The sequence below is a fragment of the Rhamphochromis longiceps genome, linkage group LG3 (assembly GCF_057381845.1).
Source record: "Rhamphochromis longiceps isolate RC_006_pf linkage group LG3, R_longiceps_female_GT1.1, whole genome shotgun sequence".
Taxonomy (NCBI): domain Eukaryota; kingdom Metazoa; phylum Chordata; class Actinopteri; order Cichliformes; family Cichlidae; genus Rhamphochromis; species Rhamphochromis longiceps.
This window is the reverse complement of record NC_140559.1, coordinates 38,197,058-38,212,493: the sequence shown is the minus strand read 5'-3', so window position 1 is coordinate 38,212,493 and position 15,436 is coordinate 38,197,058. Positions and strand designations below refer to the sequence as shown.

The 15,436-nt window shown below is 39.0% G+C and overlaps 1 protein-coding gene across 1 annotated transcript; it reads right to left on the bottom strand.

Moving 5' to 3' along the window:
• Nucleotides 1-4,469: 4,469 nt before the first annotated feature.
• On the bottom strand, nucleotides 4,470-14,091 carry LOC146674506 (complement C1q tumor necrosis factor-related protein 4-like). The gene is made up of 5 exons (XM_085401072.1): nucleotides 12,919-14,091; nucleotides 12,502-12,629; nucleotides 11,719-11,978; nucleotides 7,271-7,520; nucleotides 4,470-7,062 (listed from the first exon to the last, which is right to left on the bottom strand). The coding sequence occupies exons 1-5, from the start codon at nucleotides 13,122-13,124 to the stop codon at nucleotides 6,782-6,784; spliced, it is 1,125 nt and encodes a 374-aa protein (XP_085257198.1). The 5' UTR covers nucleotides 13,125-14,091; the 3' UTR covers nucleotides 4,470-6,781.
• Nucleotides 14,092-15,436: the final 1,345 nt, after the last annotated feature.

Genomic DNA, 15,436 nt, shown 5'->3' with positions numbered 1-15,436 from the left:
AATGTTCCTCTCCTTCAGCAGCTGCCTGACCTCCCGGGTCATCCAGGGCTTTTGGTTGGGATAAGCCCGGATCCGTTTGACTGCTGTAACAGTGTCTATGCAGTGTTTTATATAGCAGAGGACACCGTCTGTGAACATTTCCAAGTCCTGATGTTCAAAGATATCCCAGTTAGTCCTGTCAAAACAGTCCTGCAGCTGCTGAGAGGCACCCTCTGGCCATATGGTAATATTCTTTGTGATGGTAAGAGCAGTTTTCTTGAGGGGGGCATATGCAGGGATTAGAAACAGTGACAAGTGGTCAGACTGACCCAGATGTGGCAAAGGTCTGGCCCTGTAGCCCATTTTGATGTTGGAATAAACTTTGTCCAGAATCTTGTCACCCCTAGTGGCACACTTGACGTGCTGGTGGAATTTGGGGATTGCTCTTTTTAAGTCTGCGTGATTGAAGTCCCCTGCTACGATATGTACAGCGTCAGGGTAGGTGCTCTGTTTATTATTGATGTTTGTATGCAGGAGTGCGATCGCAGAGTTAGCATTAGCATCTGGTGGTATGTAAACAGCTGTTATTATGACAACGGTGAACTCCCTAGGTAGGTAGATGGGCCTGCATTTAACAGTCAGATATTCAATGTCCGGTGAACAGTGACGGTCTATTATCACTGTGTTGGTACACCAGCTGTTGTTCACATACATACAGAGCCCCCCTCCTTTGCGCTTACCGGAGTCCACTGTTCGGTCATGTCGCTGTGTGGTATAGCCTGCTAGCTCAATAGCAGAGTCTGGAATGGATTGATGTAGCCAGGATTCAGTGATAAGAAGGATGCATGAGTCTTTGATGAAGTTATTCGCTGCTATTTGCAATCTCAATTCGTCCAACTTGTTCGCGAGGGATCTGGCATTTGTGATGAATAGGCTGGGGAGCGGTGGTTTGAGTGGCTGCCTCCGTAGCCTGGCTAGCACGCCGGCCCTGCAGCCTCGCCGTCTCCTTCTCTCTCGACGCCGCCTGCGCCTCCACCCCGAAGGGATAACAATCCATGGGGAGCCCGGACTCCTCGCTATTTCCACCGGTATCTTGTGTAAGCGGACAAATTTGCTAGTCACGCTCTCGCGGTAGCTTACTCCAATCTTGAGGAGATCATGTTGGCTATAGATGTTATTCGCTTGGCTGGTAGAACACAAAAACAAACATAAGGCGTACAAAATTATCCAAACATAGCATCGATCGGTAGAACACTGAGCTGCTGCAACTACGTGTGCCGCCATCTTGAAAGATTTGTATGTGTAAAAAAGATTTGTGCGTGCGTAAAAAAGATTTGTGTGCGTGCGTAAAAAAGATTTGTATGTGTAAAAAAGGTTTGTGTGTAGACTTAGCCCAAAAAAACCCCTGCAAGTTACAAGTACAAATTTTGACCCTATTTTTCTTCCTTTAAGCTGATTGGTCAATGTCATGTCAATCACAAATTAAACAATCCAATCAGAGAACAGATGGGTTTGGCTGTCAGAGGGGCACTTCTTTGAACTGCAGGTCCTTGAAGGGTAGCAGCTAGGTCCCCTAACTTTCAGCAGCTGTTGAAAGGATAAAGTTGTGGTATGTCAGTGGTTAGAAATACCATTATTACTTTAGGATTAGTTTAACACAAAGTCAGGGCTGACCCGGGACCATTGCTGTGAGTCACAGTGCGCAGCATAAAAGTCCTTTCACATCGGACGCAGGATGTGCTGCTAATGCTAATTGCTAACTAAAAGCAAAGGATCCAGAATTTGTTGCTGGCTGCTGAGCTCTGTAGGTTTTTGCAGCAGCTCTACCTGTACTAGATGCATCTGCTGCTTGTCGTTTTTATCTCTGACTTTATGTGAACTACAAGAGTTTGTGGGGTTTTTTTGCTAGTTTTTCAAATGTTCAATAAAAACATGTATGCTAATTCATAACAAAGAAAGCTTTGTAATGAAGACTGTCATTTTCAAAACACTGCCCCCCCCCCCCCACCCTGCGTCCGCAGCGCTGTTGAAAAGGTTGTGGAAGTCCCTGTATTAAACACGTAGTCCTGTGACACAAAAATCACCAAACTCGGACGACCACAGACTGTTTTCCTTCGTGGTGATGAAGGAAAACGCTGGGTTGGCATGTAAAAGGGCATTTATTCCCTTCAAAGACCTGCAGTTCAAAAAAAGCGCCCCTCAGACAGCCAAACCCATCTGTTCTCTGATTGGATTGTTACATTTGTGATTGACATGACATTGACCAATCAGATGAAAGGAAGAAAAATAGGGTCAAAATTCGTAGTTGTAACTTGCAGGGTTTTTTTGCCTAAGTCCACACACAAATCTTTTTTACGCACACACAAATCTTTTTTACACACACAAATCTTTTTTACACACACACAAATCTTTTTTACACACACACAAATCTTTTTTACGCACGCACAAATCTTTTTTACACATACAAATCTTTTTTACGCACGCACAAATCTTTTTTACATATACAAATCTTTTTTACACACACACAAATTCTTTTTACACATACAAATCCTGATTTACAAGTACAAAACTGATTTACAAGTACAAAATATTTATGACCACATTTTGAGCCCATAGTTTTTAGATGGTTTTTAGGTTTGTTTGTTTGTTTTTTTGGCAAAAGCACAGGACCTGCCAAGCTGTGTGTCTGCACCCTAGCAGCCATCTTGAAAGAATGCAGTAGGTCGGATGGATGATTTTTATGCAATAGCATGCTTGGCGCAAGCATGCAATACAATAAAGACCTGCAATAAATGCAATATGTATATTAATAGTTTCATGACAGGAAAGGAGGCTGACTGCAGTCCATCGATCACATTACAAGTAAATGACTTGATTAGATAGACATAATTTCGTTACATAACTGATCTTTCAGGATTGATAAATTTGAACATTTAAGTTATGTTTATGTAAGGCAATGATATGTCACTGTTTGGGATTAGAATCTAAAAGAGGTGCCTACCACTTTAAGTATGTAAGTGCAATGGCAGCATGAAAAGCTGTGTGGTTTAGGAAGAAGCGAGGCATGGACAGAGAGGTTAGGATATGACCGTGTACACAGGTAGTTCTGGATAAGTGTTTTGGAACTTTCATGCTTATTCAGGAAAAAGTTCATTGTTACGTCTTCAGTTTGTAATAAATAAACAATCTTCAAGTCATACTTTAGCTGGAAGAATTTCTTTTGGAAACCAGGAACACGCGTCAGCCATAGAGTCCGTTTTTGAACTTTGTTTATTGGAAATGCAGTTGCTGTGCCTACCTGTCTGCACAATTAAACAGAAAATGTGACAAATTTAATATTTTTATATGAAAACTAGTCCATTCATTAGGTACTTTTTTTTATTTCCTATATGATTCAAAGTAAGTGTTACTGTTTCAGACTTTGTAATAATGTTGATGTTGATTATTGTTATTCATGATTTCGGTTTTCTTTAGTTCTCACTGATCTTTGTTCTCCCTCCCTTAGTGTTCTCCTCAGCCTCTGTTTAGCCTGTGTTCCCATGTCTGCTCTATGCTTTTCCTGTGTCCCACATTTCATGTCACCCTTGTCGCTATGTTCCATATGTCTCCTTAGTCCTTGTCCTGTGTGCAGTGTGTCTAGTCTTGCTTCGTTAGGTCTGATTTGTCCCAGCTGTGTTCCTACCTTTTCCCTATCCTCTCGTTGTCCTGCTTGTGTATTTAAGTCCTGTGTTTTTTTTCTGTCCATTATTGAGCTGTACTCTCACCGTGCTGTGTTTACTCCCTTTGTGGTCCTGACTTAGTTCTAGTTCTCAGTTCCTGGTTTGCTTTCCCAGTTTGCGTTGTTTTATTTTCTAGTTTCCAGTTTAGTCTGTAGTTTCCATGTTCAAGGTTGTTTTTAAGCTCTCTCGTTTGGCTCTTGACGAGGGCAGTCGCACTTTCTCCCTCTCCCTTCCCTTATCTTTCCTGCTTGGCTTTCTCATGGCTCTGTCTAGTGTTGTCTACTTTTCTCCCTTTACCCTGGAAGAGTCTGTTCTCTAAAACCTAAAAGAGGAATTATGGATTTGATCAACTGGTCCCTGAATGCAATTGACACCCTCGAGAAGCCTGGGTTCGGGAGAGCCCATTGAAGACATCTACCTTTTCGGAACCATGATAACAGGGTTGTTGCTGATCAGCGCTGGCTGGGCCCTGGCTTATCAAAGAATAAAGAAAGTGGAAACGGCTGTTCAAATCCCCACAAGGCTGCCCACTATGTTGATTGGAACGATAGAGCGAGCCGTGGCTTCTCAGACTGGGCTCATTAGATGCAGCACGGATGATATCTTGGAGAAGTTTGCGACTGCTGTTGTGGTCGCAAATTTTGAAGCCATCCTGATAACATTCTCCCACCAACGATGTGGAGATCCAACCCTTTTAGATCCAATTAAAATGAAGACACTCAAAAAGATGCTCTGTAAAAGAGTAGAATTCTTGGAACAGAGTTTAATACACTGAATCATATGAACAGCAGGAAAAATACATGCATACATCTAGCAAGAGAGTTACATAGCAGAAAGCAAGCAAAGCAAAACCCCGGGGTGTACAGCCTTAAGCACAGACAGCAGAGCAACACAGAGACGGACAGGAAGCAGCAGCAGGAGGAAAAGAGCTGGGGGTGTCCACTGGTCCCCTAGTATATAGGGACCAGTATCCCCGCCCCCTGGTGCTGGGTAACTTTCCCACGCACCCAAACACAGCTGCAGGGGTCAGGTACAGGCCAGGGTACGGGCAGGGCTCTTGCTGAGGGCCCTGCCCAAAGGGACACCCTTAGGTTAACCCTTTGCTTTGCCTTCTGACAATAGGTCACAACATAGTCAAAGGTCACACATTAATCCTAATTATTAAATCTTACACAGCAATTGGCACAATCTTATAACTACATCAGTGTAGGTTCAAAGTGTGTGTGTGTGTGTGTGTGATTATATTGTATGATATTTTATCGTGATGTGTTCAGGATCTCTGTTACAATGTTACTGTTTTGGTTGTGCTGCATGAAAGACGTTGAGTGTGTATTGGAGGAGGTTAGTTACCAGAGCTGGAGAGTGAGTTATTCAGGCGAACTCTCAACAGCATTAACTGTCCTGTTACTGTAAAACCTTAATAAACCTCGGTGAAGCAAAATGTCTTGTGCATAAGACTCTACGTTAAAATAAGTTAAAATATATATGTTCAGTGCACATAGATATATAGTGTATATAGTTACATAATTATACATATCAAACAAAAATCCACCACACTTTGAGTACTGTCACTCTGACGACATCTGACAACATCTTGGACAAGCTCACGGCTGTCGTGAACAGCCATGAGCCTACGAACAGCCGATCCCATCAGCTGTTCGTAACACTTCCTACATTGGAATAGACACCAGCACGAACTATCGTATGTCCAAAATTACCTGTTTATTTTGATGCATATGCTGTTTTTTTTGCAAATTTGCATTGTTATATTTATTTTCATTTTTCTGCAGTATATAAAAATTGGTGTATTTCAAAAATAAAACTATGAAGACACTCAAAATAAATTTCCCATGGTGGGAAACTATTTTGTGCAACTTTTTGTATTTACAGTTTTGAGCGATAAGCCTCTTAAATTTCTCTAACTAGAAATATATGTAAAAAAAATAAACAAAACAAAAATGATTTTCTATTTTTTTGTAGTTTATTGTACTTTTTTGCAATTTATTTAATTACTATGCACTTAATGCATACATATTATTATAATTTGGGCTATAATGGTTGTATTGATGTATAGCAACTTGAAATGCTCCCAAAAATGGCTCCACAGCATGTAAAAATATAATATAAGCTCTGGCGGACTTTGTTCTATGGTAGGTCTTAAAGGGTTAAACAAAAAAACAAACAAAAAGACATTCTTCTGAAAATGGTCAGGTACAAAGATTAGACTGAAAATGAGTGGAAAAAATAGTCAATATCCAGTATCCAAAGTTCTGGGGTTTTTTTTAACTATTGTTTAAGACCACTAATAAAAATACAAGACAGGAAGCAGAATAAAGAAACAAAGAAATAATAGATATTGGATGTCTCAAGACTTTTACACCGTACAGCAAATCCAAGAATTGGTAGTGGTATTTCTGAGATCTCTCTACCATGCTGTCAGACCAAGAAACCTGAAAAAAAATTATAACAAACATACTAAACATTTAGAGGAAGTGTGACTTCTCAGCTAAAGATACTCATATTTCATGTTTCTTCATAGCAGAAATCTGTATTTGTGTAAGCCATTGTGATGCTACACTGCAGCCAGCTCTGAGGCTCATTAGAAACATGTTTGTCACTGAATTCCAATCAATTAAAACTCTTGTGCCATTTATACACAGTACACAGAAAAAAAAACAGAAGAGGTCAGTATCACATTTGGACCTGCTAACCAAACACAGACAAAACACACAGAGGGGGTTTGACTTATTCCCTAAAGATACCATCTCATATATTTACACAGCACACATGTTTTGATACCAACATCAAGCACAGCTGCTGCTCTCTTTTCACCCTGACTGTGACAAAAACAGTGATTATCATACTTACTGAGTCTCCTCACAATCTTCATTTATACAAATAACATTTGCAGTATTGCTGATCACTATTTGCTGATCACAGAGCTGAAGTGATTGAATGACTTGGACTTTGCATGTTTTGACATGTGGTTTTCATTGTTTTAGTGCATTTTACATAGGTAAGAATATGAAAAATGCCTTAACTTCACCCTGTTGTTGTTATCTTGTATGTATGTTTGCTGTTTCTCACATTTGAGTGACCAAAAAACCACTGAAGGTTGTTTGGCTTTCGGATGCCCAAACATGTGAGTTTGCACCCATGCGCACGTACACTTTGTCCCCTTGCTGCAGCTGCAGAAACACCGCGTTGCCTCCATTATCAGCTACATCGCTGTGTGTCGCGTGATCATTTGTCATCACCATCACTTCACTGTTTTTATGGAGAAACAGGCGTTGTGTATGACTTCCTTCAGCATGATAGAAGAGGGTAAAGTAATAAACACCTGCAATGGGTGCTGTAAAGACACCTGAAGAGTAGAAGAGCAGTGGTCACATTAAAAATAATCTGAAAACTCAAACTGGAGATCATTTGTGCAGTATTGTATTTCCTTTTTATTGTACTTCAACCAAATAAATATGTCACAACTGTCTGCTTTTTAAACTGCTTTGTAAAATTTAATAAACTGATTATATGCGTTATTTTGCTTTGTGTAAAAAGTGCTGCATAACTCTTACCTGTTACTGGACTGTAGGCATTGCCAATATTGGTAATTACTCCTTTGTAGACTAGGATTGTGTCTGTGTTGAAAGGTCCAGTATGTCTACTGCCTGTTAACGTTGTACTGAATATTATCTTGGTTGCTTCTGTGGAAAACAAATCATAAAAATAATATAATACATTTGTGTAAAGTAAATCCATGGTTGTCTCCACACAAAAACATGTATTTTGTCTTATGTCTCCTGCAGTTTTGTGAATTATGACTCGTCAAAAAAAGACAGAGTATCTTGGTATTTCAGTATTTGATCTCTGAGTTGTTGCCTTATGGCATCAAACTCTTTTAGAATGTTAGCACAACTACTTTCTGCCATACCATCACCCTGAGCCAAACTCAACCCCCCCCCCCCCCAAAAAAAGCACTGTAAATAACACAAGGCTGTTGGTCATTGTTATTAAAAGTTGCAATAGTTAAAATACAATATCAATAATATCCTTCAACACACTTGTAATTTCATTAAACCTAACTAGTCCATTCACTGATACCTTCTAATCAGTCCTACCTGTGAATTCTTGGTAGGGACTAATATCTCATTCTTCTATATAGTAACTGTGTGTCTGTTTTAACCTGCTAGGACCTGGCGTCCACATATGTGGACATCACATTTTTGGGTTATTTAGACCAAAATACTCAATTTTGCTCTACAAGGGCTCTCAGTCCTGGTGCTACTGGATCTAAGCGCAGCCTTTGATACAGTAGACCACGCTATTCTTTTAAACAGACTAAAACACATGGTGGGCCTCTCTGGTGCTGTACACAACTGGTTCACTTCCTATCTCTCTGACAGATCTTTTATGGTGAGTATGGATACATGCTCCTCTAAGATCCATAAAATGACATGTGGTGTGCCTCAAGGGTCGGTTCTAGGCCCTGTACTTTTTAATTTGTATATGTTGCCTCTCGGCAGTGTCATCAGGAGGCATGGAGTGAACTTCCACAGTTACGCTGATGACACGCAGCTGTACATCTCCGTGTCTCCTGATGACACCAGACCAATGGATGCCCTTTTTAACTGTATCTTGGATATAAGATCTTGGATGGCAGAAAACTTTTTACAGCTTAACCAGGACAAGACTGAAGTTTTAATTGTCGGTCCTGAGGCTCAGAGAGAGAAACTCTTGTCTAAATTAGAGGCATTTTCACTATGTCCTTCGCTACAAGTGAAAAACCTGGGTGTTATTTTTGACTCTGAGCTTGGTTTTATCCCACATATTAAACATGTAACCAAAATTGGATTTTATCATCTAAAAAATATAGCCAGAGTCCGCCCTATTCTCTCTCGGGCCAACACGGAGATGCTGATGCATGCTTTTATTACCAGTCGCATTGATTACTGTAATGCCCTGCTCTCTGGTCTTCCTAAGAAGAATATTTCAACTTTACAACTCTTGCAAAACTCGGCAGCTCGTGTGCTGACGAAGACCAGAGGGCGGGCCCACATTACACCGGTTTTAGAATCGCTGCATTGGCTCCCCGTGTGTTTCAGGATCGATTTTAAAGTTCTTTTATTGGTTTTTAAATGTCTTAATGATCTTGGGCCTTCTTATCTCTCAGATCTGCTTTTACCATACGAACCCTCGCAGACCCTGAGGTCCTCTGGTACTGGCCTTTTGATTGTCCCTAAAGTCAGGACACATACTCACGGAGAGGCAGCTTTTCAGTGGTATGGTCCTCGTCTGTGGAACAGCCTGCCGGAGGAGCTCAGGGCCGCAGAGAACGTACATGTTTTTAAGAACAGGCTCAAGACCCACCTTTTTAATTTAGCTTTTACTTAGCGTTTATTTATTTTTTTATGCTTATTTATTCAGGGTTTTTCTTTGGACTGCTTTTTCATTCATTGTCAGTCCAGTCCTTTCCCCTGTCCACTGCTGGAGATGCAGTTCAAAATTGTACCTTTAATACTCTCTGACAGTAAACACATTTACACGCAGCTTCTGTCTTTTCACATTATTCCTTGATGATTACATAAGGTTCAGTCAAACTGAGGATTCAACCAAAAACAATTATGAAAAAAGTGTTTAGATTAATCAATAAAATTGCTCTTGATGTACCTTTGTGTTGCAGTTCCAAAATCTGGTTTTCACTCTCCTTCAGTCTGTTTGCAGTGTGGTTCATCTTTGTCTCACTGTCCTTAAGCCTAGATTCAATGTCTTTCAGCTGGGTTACAGTCTCCTTTAGGCTCATTTCAGTGTCCTTCAGCCTGGCTTCACTTTCCTTCAGCTTAGCTTCCATACAGTTCACTTTTTCCATTATGGCTCCAAAGTCTACCAGGAATTTACACATGTCAGGATTGCATGACTTTGTTTCAGTAGCATTGTTATGACTGTGAGCTAAACTCCAGCCACAGAACAGCACAATATAGCATAAAATGTCAAAATCCATCTTTCAAGTTGATTCAGTGTCACACACCCTGCAGAGATCTGATTAATGTGATTGATCTACCTGCTTTTATGTTAATAGTTAACATTCACATGTTAACTATTAACAGACTAATAAACTTTTTTTGAATATTTTATCAAGCTGTTATCAGTCTGTACTAGTTAACTCAACAGAAGAGTATTGAGGAAATAGTAATACATTTACTAGGAAACAGTCTCAGTGTAGTTGCCATTGTCTAAGCTCAAACTATAGTATATATTTAATACATCTATATCTATATCTATATATGTGTTTGAACCTGAGACTACACACCTTTAAAGTGGGAGTCACAAGTTGGATTCCCACCCAGTATCCAGTAAGGGTCCTGCTAGACCCCCTGAAATGGCTACGTCTACAGCCTGTCCGCAGCTTGGACACAAGCATTTTACTACATGTTGTTCTTTGGGCATTATTTGTGTACAAATAAGTATAAATGCATATAATTATCACAGTACTACTAACACGGTACTCCTGTCTGAAGACGAGCAGAAACAACCAGCTCTGTCTGATTTCACCAGGTGCTCTTCACACTGCCTTAGTGCTTAACCATTTGGATTTGAGGGGAAATTTGAATGGTTGCTGAAAGATGATATTATTTTAATTTTGTTATATTTTCAGCCAAAATTACAAAACAAATGTCCATCAGGTGTGTATTAAATGTTGACCAATAAATTGTTATTGTTTTTTTCAGAGACATACAAAAATCGTATTTCTGAAATGCTTCAGTTTCACATATTTTGCATACATGCATGCTGTTTCATACTCAGTGTATTAATATTTCTAATTGTCAATGCACTGTATTGTAAGCAAACACTGGCAGCATGACAGACGAAGATAAAATAATAAAGAATTTTAGTACATGCTGTAAAGATACTTAGAAAATAAACCGCTGTTCATCATGTTTCATTGAAAGTAATGATTGAAACATCAAATAGTCTATCAGCAGTATCATTCAGTAAATGGTTTCAGTTTATTACCTCATGTGCTTCTTTATTGATGTTCCTGGCTGGAAATGTGTTTATAGTTATTCATATTTCAGCTTCTCTTTTGTTGTTTTATAATCAGCTGTTAATCAATAGCATTTCTTAAACCTTTATTATCTGTTTGTGTCAAAGTATGCGTAATAAAGAGTAAGTAATTACAGGGAAAGAACAGTGTGGAAATAACACATGTATTTGCAAAGTAAATTTAGTTTAGACATGTTTATTTGGGTTAGGTTAACATTAAGGAACATTTTAAAATGCATTATATAAGTGATAAAAAGGATTAAGACAAGTGAGAAATGTGTTACTATTGTTACAAAATGACACTTGTCATCTTGACTCTAATATTACAGAGTTGTGTTGAACGATCCGTATATGCTTGATAACCCTGTATAAACAAGCAGATGGTGTGATATCAGGAAAGCATGACTGTGTTTCAGTAGCACTATGACCATCCTCAATCAAATTTTTAAAAAATTGTAATCATCATCTTACAAATATATTCAAAGTTGCTCCCTAAAATTGCGGAATGAATGAAAAAATGAGGAAATAATACACCTCCTGCTATGATATTAGAAAATGATTACCCTGTATGACACTTGTGCTTTATTTAATATAAGAAAACGTAGGTCAGGTGTAAGATTTCACACACATACTTCTGTTTACTTGCAGCTTTTTGTAGATTTACAGTCTGCATACTGTTTTTATTAATGCAATTTACACTATTTTGCACAGTCTCAGTCTTACTTTTTGCTGTTCTTTAACTCAACCTCATATTTATTTATTTATTTATTTTCTGTCTATCTAGTTATAAAATATAAAATAACAGACAAAAGACTAAAGCAGAAGAAAAGTTAAATTAAAGGTAAAAGAAAGAAACTAAAAGGCAGATACAATGAGCTCTCTCCTCACTGAAGAAGGGGAGAGAAGCATCGTTCCATTTGCTTTCCCTGAGCTTATGAGCCAGTAATAATTAGCTTCATTCAGTTTCTCATATTGGAGTAACTAAATACCCACTGAAAGTCGTATGATAGTTTGATCCCCAAACTTGTGAGTTTGGACCCAAGCACACATACACTTGATCTCCTGTCTGCATCTGCAGGAATACTGCATTTCCTCCATTTTTAGATCCATGTTTTTCTGGCTGGTCATGATGGGTCATGGCAATCAAATGATTGTTCATGTACAGTTTCAGTGCTCCGTTTCTTCCAGAATGATAAAAAATGGAAAAGTAGTAAATTCCTGCGACAGGTGCTATAAAGACTCCTGAGGAAAAAGAAGAATTCTGGTCACAGTTTGTAAATTGAAAGTAGAAAGTCAACATCGCAAATCAACAATATACTTCAATACTATATAATTATATTTATTACAAGTAATTAAGTCAGCATACAACAGTACTTGTCATTTAACTTTTCAGTTAAATTGAAAAGTATATGCATATGTGAAATAATACTTAGTTATAATAATAATAATGGATTGCATTTATATAGCGCTTTTCGAGACCCTCAAAGCGCTGTACAATTCCACACTCACACACTAGTGGAGGCAGCTACAGTTGTAGCCACAGCTGCCCTGGGGCAGACTGACAGAAGCGAGGCTGCCATATTGCGCCATCGGCCCCTGTGGCCATCGCCAGTAGGGAATAGGTGAAGTGTCTTGCCCAAGGACACAACGACCAAGACTGTCCGAGCTGGGGCTTGAACCGGCAACCTTCCGATTACAAGACAAACTGCCAACTCTTGAGCCACGATCGCCCTGCAGTTAACACAAACAATATTGTGAGTCGTACCTGTGTATTTATTATACGCATCTCCAATGTTTGTAATCACTCTTTTGAAGGCTAATGTAGTTTCTGTGTTGAAGGGTCCAATTGATATATCTCCTCTTCCTCCTGCTGCACTGAATATTACCTTTGTTCTTTCTGGAGAATTAAGAACAACATCATTAGTTCTAGTTTCAGTACCCCAAACCAAAATATGAGAATATGTTTTACCTCTTGCAGACATAATTATGACTTCTTTGACAAGAGACAGCATTCTGTCTTTTGACATTTATCTTGGATGAGTAATGTTTCATTGAAATTGATTATTTGTCCACAATTTTACCTTTGTATTGCAGCATCAAAATCTGTTTTTCGCTGTCTTTCAGCCTGGTTACAGTGTCGTTCAGCCTGGTCTCACTCTCCTTCAGCCTAGTTTCACTGTACTCCAGCCTGGTTGTAGTTTCCTTAAGCCTGGTCTCACTGTCCTTAAGTCTGGCTTCCATAGATCTAACTTTTTCTGTCATGACTCCAAATTCTTTCAGGAAATTATAAATGTCAGGATGGCACAGCTGTGTTCCAGTAGCATTTTCACTATCACTCTGTGACAGACTCAAGCCACAGAACAGAAAAATAAACCACAAAGCGCTCATCGTCTAAGCTGAATCAGCATCACACAATCTTCAAACCTCTGATTAACATGGTTGATGCTCCTTTTATGTAGTTTAGTCTGTTAATCACTAACATATCAATAGACTTGTTGTTAAATCTTTTGTGTATCTGTGTAACTGTACAAGTTGAACCCAGATCAATAAGGAACTAGTACACTTACTGGCAAAACACTTTTAGTGTAGCTAAAAACTAATTGCTTTAAATGAGAGATCATTCCAAGAGATAAAGTCTAAACAGATTTTTTTAATACCTATGAGAGAGTGTAAACATTGCCACCATTTATGTGTAGTTGTATTTCTGCTGAACGGTCAAAGTTTTCCATCAACACCAGTTGCTGCATTGAATACAACCTTATTTTCTTCCTGTTATTGTGCCATTTTATTATTTTATTATCAGATTATTGCAGTTTTGAGCCTAGCCTCACTCCCAACTCATTACCTCAGGACTCTTTGATGTCACATTTTAAGGGCTTGAGTGCTCAATGTGCACATGTAAGTTTGGGAGCTGGGGTATATAAACACAAACTGTGATCTTTACCTAAGTGTTACCAATTCAATTTGGAGGTTATTCTTAAATGAAGTGATTAAAACTGGTATTTTCAGGTGTGTTGAAAATATCAGTACTAATTAACTCACAAATAAACAGCTTGTAAACACTGTGAGTATTTATCATCACTGTTTTGTTGTTGTATTTGTGCAAAGGTCAACGTTCTACACCGGTTCCTCCATCTAATCATACCTTGTTGTCTTCCCATATAAGCATAAACCTGTCACTGCGCAATTTTATGATTTTGTTTTCACGTTTGCTTCTTTTAGCCTGACCTCACTCCAAACTCATTAACTCAGGACTGTCACGTTTTGAGGTTCTGGATAGCCTTTACTATTTGTATTTGTGTTTGTGAACTAACTTATTTTAAACTATGAACTTTTCCTCAATCTAACAAATTAAATTTGGAGGCTAGTTGGCTCTATCCTACAGTATTATTTTCATTGTTTACTGTCATGGTGCCAAACTCTAAGATAAATAAACCGTCACTAAAAGTATGGTTGAAGTAAGTCAATGTGGCCTTGAATGTTATCAGTTTGTCAAAAATATACAAAAAAAATTTAGTATAAATAATTATACATGCAGGCAAGCAAAGTTTCAGCGTGGTATGTCTCAGTGGAGCTCTATTGCCAGATACCTCGTTGACCTTTGTGAGTGTAATGACACCAAAAAGACATTTTTTGTAATTTAAGAATTTAAAATCTTAAAATTGAATTGAAATTGATAGAGACAATATAAATCACATATAAATCTTTTCACAAGAAAAGATGAATGAGCAGAGTAGTGTGACATCAGTTGCCACAACCTTAGAAATGTTCACACACTGAAAGATCATTAAGTTCAGAATGTCTTTTGCTATAGTGGACATCACCACATGCACCTGCAGCACTGACTCACCTTCCCAAGAGAAGGATCCCACAACATTTATAGGCTGCTATTATGTAGCTGCTCTAAAAAAGTGGAGTAGTGGAAAACTGGTGTGGAAATGCATTAATTTTGATGTTCCTTCCACCAGGCCAGCAAAAAAGAAAAAAAAGAACCCAGTAGGAGTTGAGATGCTTGGCAGATTAAATGTGCCCCAACTCAAAAAAGCCAAAAAGTTCATAGTTACCCACATCATAATTACGCTGTCTGGGATCAGGCATCATGAGAACAAATGTCATGCTTGCAATTTGATACCAATTTGCTGTGATAACACTACATCTACTCTAGAATCAGAACCATTCACCTCAACAGTTAATTGATGTGTTGGGTGTGATTAGCTGAACATGGGGGCAGAAGTGAAGCTTGCCCAGTGTAAGAATCCCAGATGAAGGGTGGATTGATTGATGCACATCTGGTGAGTGGTTCAGCTATTCTGAAAGTCTTTGCAGGACCTGTCTCACATGTTGAACATGTTCCTCCAAACTGTTAAAGAAAAGTCTAAATGTCATCATGTGAGTATTGACGGCTGCCTTCCGCTCATGTGTTTCTTATTAGTACCAGGTGTTGCAGAGATTTGGCACTGGGTACTTTTTCTTCACAGTACCGTAATGTTAAGTCTTTGGTAGTTCATACAGTAAAGACATTGAAGTCCCTCGTGAGCAAATGCTTCGAGAAGCTGGTCAGGGACTTCATCCGCTCTGCACCACCCAACTCACTGGACCCTCTACAGTTCGCATACCACCACAACAGGTCCACTGATGATGCCATAGCCCTGACACTACACACTGCCCTATCACACCTGGAGAAGAGAGAGAAGAGAATG